Source organism: Miscanthus floridulus, unplaced genomic scaffold (assembly GCF_019320115.1).
Source record: "Miscanthus floridulus cultivar M001 unplaced genomic scaffold, ASM1932011v1 fs_396_2_3, whole genome shotgun sequence".
In the NCBI taxonomy this organism is placed as follows: Eukaryota; Viridiplantae; Streptophyta; class Magnoliopsida; order Poales; family Poaceae; genus Miscanthus; species Miscanthus floridulus.
Window position 1 is genome coordinate 22,279 of NW_027096701.1, and position 5,751 is coordinate 28,029.

The following is a 5,751-nucleotide window of genomic DNA, read 5'->3' on the forward strand; positions in this document are numbered from 1 at the left end:
TTGTTAATTTTTATTTGATGATGTGATGGTCTCTTCACCGCGGCTGCCACCTGAAGAAAATCGAGATACCTAATCTCTCTCATCATGTTCAGCCGGATAATGGGATGAAGGATAATGCAGTAGAAGTGTAGGACTCCAAAATAGACAACGTGTTGCACGGCTCATATATCAAGCCCAGGGCTATATATGTATACACACATGGGCAGACGGTGACACGACGTGAGAGGCAGGCGCACTCACAATTACTAGAGAGTAGGCACGCCGTGCAGCCATGGCAGCATCCTGCCGCCGCCTAAACTGCCATGGTTGCTGGCTCATTCCTCTCCACCTGCTGCTTGCTGCTTTGGTGCCTAGAGCTGGCGCTGGGGGTGTTCTTGGAGCAGAGGATGTGGATTCCATCGCTGGTGCCACCTCTTGGCCCGCACCACAAGGTTAGTTTGCTCATGCCGTCATGCGGCTCTTGAATTGTTAAATCCCACGATCTCACACTCAGTGATTGTGTCGATCCAAATTATTTTTATCCCATTCTTTTTTTTCTGGTTCATATACCTGCATCTCATGTATGGAGTATATCTTCTTTCTATCCCATTCTTTTTTTTTCATATTGTCGGTCCAAATTCATTTATTTAAGTCATTTGTATGCCATGAATTTACATAAAAAGATATTTACTCTTTATTGAGTTCACTGAAAAAGACAACAAAAGATGAACATAGTGGTATCGTTATTAGAAGGAAAAAGTATATACGTTAAACTCGTGAGTTAGTTGTTCACCGGTGCAACTTTATTTGCCCGGCGTAGCAAACATGGAGAATCTAGATATATGAAGATTTCAGTTCTTAAACACACTGATATTTGGCCCAGGACTCGTAACAGAAAGTAAGTGTGTGCTCCCTCCAATCTTCTTCAACTGTGTCATGGGTTACTTCAATTTATAACTAACCAACGTCAACTAAAAACGAACGGATGTAGTATGCATTTTCTAAAAAAAATGAAGTTTCTTGGTAGGAACTATCCATAGGAGAATTTGTATAGACAAAGTAAAATAAGCAAAAAAGAACACAAGTGTATGCAAATCATAACATGTTCATGTAAGAATAAATCCGATAGTTTCAATGAGGTCCTGATACTTTGATCATCCATGATACTTATAGACATGTTGAAAGAGCGACTCACATGTGGTCCAGTGTCACCAATGACTCACCTATCAAACGGTACTCATGTACTCAGTCGAAAAAGGCTAATCGTAGATGGCTCTTCACCAATAATATAGGCGTAAAAAATTCACATATTTATTTTTGTGTTTGTGATCTAAAGACATTTTGGTGCATATAAGTAATTCCCATTCACGCTGACAGTCATCATAGATAGGTCTTGGCAAAACGTGTCGTGAGTACTGACCTTAGGGACGCGTTTTGGGTATCCGCTTGCTGATGATGACCATAGAGACGGGGTAGCTAGCCAAAATACATCCCTAATCAGGAGCATTGGATATGCGTATTGGCTACACAAGTCTCTGTCAAGGGTCATTAGAGACATTCTTGTTTTGATCCACCATGGTCGCTATTGGTTGCAAGGGACAGAGAAAGACTGAGAAAATTTATACTGCTCCTAAGGACTAGTACCACCAACAAGTTTAGCATAAGGTGAAGGTGAGAAGGTCTAAATCGTGGATTCTAGAAACTACGTGTTTCATATTTAATTGTTGTTTGATCCACCATGGTAGCTATATGCTGCCAGGACCATACTAGAATCTGATACTCTAGTTTTGCGCAGCAGCCCTGATATCTTTCAAAGGATATTGCGAGTACCAAATCAAGAACGGTGTAGATGAATGTTGTAGAAAAACCTAGATGACGAATCGAAGCAACCACAACAAGAGATTAGAATTTAGAAGCCGACCCAAAATTTATTAGCACAACTCCGAAAAGAGAAAAAGTGATTGTCACTCGATCTCTCACAACGTCCTTGACCCTCTTGGACCCACTAATTTTTACCCTATACAAGAATCTAGTGCAATAGAATTGTCTAGTTTAATCCCCTTGAGCACTCCTTATTGCTCCTTGCAAGAATTGGATCAGACCCTTCTGTTGGCTTGGTTTATGCCTATGACCTCTACCCCTTCTTTATATAGTCCCTTCCAAGGCCTCTATATATGCAAGTAGTAATCCTCTACTCCTAGTAGGATTCTACATCAAGTCCTAATAGAACTAGAAGTCCTAATAGTACACCTATCTTGAGTCCTATTACAAGTAGGATTTGAGTTACCAAACAACAAAACAAAGCAACGATGAGAAAGTTTGTACTGCTACTAAGGATTAGTGCCACCTACAAGTTTAATATAAGGTGAAGGTGAGAAGGTCTAAATCATGGATTCTAGAAAGAAAATGTTTCATACTTAATATACAGTCCGTCTAACTCTATAATATAGATTAAGATTCACATAAAGCTGCATGCATATCAAAATTAGTGGCTTCAAACATTGCAAGAGGAATAGGAACTAAGTCTTCTATTACCATACTATAAACCACATAAAGACTTTAGCTACACTTCTATTCACCTTAATCCATGTGTGTTGAAGTGGATTGGGGTGAAAATTAGTTAATTTTCCAATTCAATCCATCCCAATACATGTGGATTGAGGTGGATACCAGCGTAGCCAAATAAATGAGAACGACAACTGCGCTTTAACTATGTGGAGTATACAATTTTAAATTATCATGTGATAAAAACAGTAAGTCAGAAACCAATTAAGCATAGGTTATAGCAACAATATGTCTTTAACTAAAATAGGCAACAACAAATCCATTATGAACTGAAACACATCTAGATAGGTTAGCATTTTACATCCGTACTAGTGCCTCTGTCTGATCACTTAATCATAAATGAACTCATCTAAATAGGCAACCAGCCAGCGAACTAATCATAGATCAGTTGGTTGGGTTCTTTGTGGTGTAACCTGTCTACCTAGGTTCATGTCCTGGACTTAACACGGGTGGATTTTTACAGAATTTAACGGCGCTATGCTTTCAGTAGTAGGCAACATTCCCGTCGACAGCGAGGCGCCCGTGGTGACTTCGTGAATTTCAAGATCTGCCGGCCCAGTCCTTCGGATGTGCTCATAGGGGTATGGTTTGCTTACGTGTGTTCATAGGTGTAAGTATACATGCGTGTTGTGGCCATCTACGTTGTATTGTGTAATTCTCAAAAAAAGGCAACCAACCATACGAATCCTATGAATAATTGAATATTTCTGCTCAAGTAGATTATAAAGCATAAATAATTTTTTGTAAGCACCAGCCGAGCAATCCTACAAATATTTTATGTACAGAGCTGCGGACACATTAGAAATTGATTGTTAGACATACCTAGAAGGAGATTACCTCAATGTATTGAGACATCTAGAAGGAACTACTGGCGTGCTTGGCGCGAGCTTGCCTCACCTAACCAGCACAGACCATGATAAGCTTGCCAGGAGAGGCGAGCCAATATGTCTGGCTCGTTCTAGCAATATAGCAAGCCAATAATTTGGTTAAACTTGAGTTTGTTTCACCGGGACGGTTCCCATAATTGCATTCTTTTATGGACGATTAGTATTTGAATTCATGCGTGCAACGTATGGCAACAGCGGGCGCACACAAACGGAAACGATGCGATACGTCCATTATTGCCCTAATTGCATTCAGACACTATAAGAGCATATTCTGCTTTGACCTGACCATAGGTCAATGGTGAGGTGAATAGGGAGATGCATTACGGCAGGAGTGGTAAGGTCGTTCACTAACCTTGACACATTGTACGTGCTTTATAGTTACAGTCTGTTTGTTGTCTTGTCGAAACAGACAGGTAGAGGATAAAGCAGTGTCGTCTATGCGGGTACACAGAAATTGATAATAATGGGTGTCCAACGATGTATGTTTTTTTAGCTATTTTCTGTCCCATCATGCCAAGGAACTTCACAATTGTCCAAGGGATAAATTGCAAAGTTTTATAAACTTTTCAATCAAAGCTAGACTTACATTTATGACAAGTATGTCTTGTTAAATTGTATACTACTGTGAATATCAAACCCAAGAGCTATGAACTTTATTCTATTCATTCACTGATTACCCAGTCATGTCTCTGAAATAAAACTGTAGCCTCGACGGGCAGGAGGATGCCGGTCGTGCACCAACACGGCCAGTACTCGCCGCTGGCTGACAAGAACGGGCAGGTGGCCCACATGGAGATCCTCTCCACGGACCAGCGTCGCGTTGAGAACATCCGCCGCCGCGTGTCCGAGACGACCTCGGGCGGCCGGGTGAAGCAGAAGCACGGCGCGTCGTCGCCGCCGGTTCAGCAGCAGCAGCAGCTGATCCAGTCCAGCAGTGCGTCGGACTCGATCCCCGCCAACTCGTCCACGGCACTGCCTGCGTCGTCGGGGAGCGACCTGAAAACAGGCAACTACGTGGTGGCCATCGGCCTCGGCACGCCGTCGGAGCGGTTTACGGTGGCGTTGGACACCGGCAGCAACATGGCGTGGGTGCAGTGCAAACCGTGCATGGAATTCTGCCACCGGCAGGCGGAGCCGCTCTTCAACCCGGCCAACTCCTCCACCTACGCCAACATCCCGTGCGCGTCGCCCAACTGCTCCGTCCCCGGCGCCAACTGCTCGCGCGCCGGCCACTGCGTCTACGAGATCCATTACCGGGACTACTCCTATACCCAAGGCTACTACTCCCATGACACCCTCATCCTGGGCCACGACACCATCCAGGACTTCCGGTTCGGGTGCAGCAGTAAGAAGACATGGGGGCTGTTCGGGTGGTCGGCAGGGGTGATGGGTCTCGGCCGTGGCAAGAACTCGCTGACGATGCAGGCGTACCACAGGTACAAAGGCGTGTTCGCTTACTGCCTCCCGGCAGATCCAACCGGGACGGGATTCCTGCACTTTGGTCCGGGCGCCGCGCCAGCGCCAGGGGCCGCGAACGCGCGCCAGACGCCGATGCTGACAAACATGGGGCCGACGTTCTACTACGTGGCACTGACGGGCATCAAGGTCGGCGGGCATCTGTTGCCCGTCCAGGGCTCCGTCTTCTCCGCCGGCCGCACGCTCATTGACTCCGGCACGGTGATCACGCGACTCCCTCCCTCGGCGTACAGGCAGCTGCGGTCGGCGTTCGCCGCGGACATGGGGGTTCTCGGGTACAGCAAGGCCCCCAGCTTCTCGGTCTTGGACACCTGCTTCAACCTCACGGGGCTGCAGGGGATCATCCCGGTGCCCACGGTGTCGCTGCTTTTCCGTGGCGGCGCGACGCTGGACGTCGACAGCTCGGGGATCCTGTACGCGGTGGACGTGTCGCACGCGTGCTTGGCGTTCGCGGCCAACGGCAAGGACACCGACGTCTCTATCATCGGGAGCACGCAGCAGAAGACGTACAGCGTCCTGTACGACGTTGGCAGCAAGGTTGTCGGATTCGCCCCCGGAGCTTGCTGATCAGCTGGCTCTCACTGCTGGGTCCCAAACAACCAGCGAACTTAATTAGCACCTGCATCCACCAACACGGTCAGTGATCAGTGTGACACAATGCAAGGTCAGACTGAAGAATATAATAGTATCATCGCAACAATAAGACGGCACATTATCATTTGCCAACATCTATACGTAAGACTAGTACAAAATAGATCTATCACGTCCGTCTAAAACAACATGCGAGTAGCTGATCACACAGATCGGTTCCACTAAAACATCATGCGAGTAGATGATGACAGAT

At 46.0% G+C, this 5,751-nt stretch overlaps 1 protein-coding gene across 1 annotated transcript; it reads left to right on the top strand.

Annotated features, from left to right (window-relative positions):
* The first annotated feature begins 211 nt into the window (after positions 1-211).
* Positions 212-5,628, top strand: LOC136531634 (aspartyl protease family protein At5g10770-like). Its single transcript, XM_066524282.1, has 2 exons — positions 212-431; positions 4,138-5,628. Exons 1-2 carry the CDS (start codon positions 272-274, stop codon positions 5,472-5,474), a joined length of 1,497 nt encoding a protein of 498 aa, XP_066380379.1. The 5' UTR covers positions 212-271; the 3' UTR covers positions 5,475-5,628.
* The last annotated feature ends 123 nt before the right edge of the window (positions 5,629-5,751 follow it).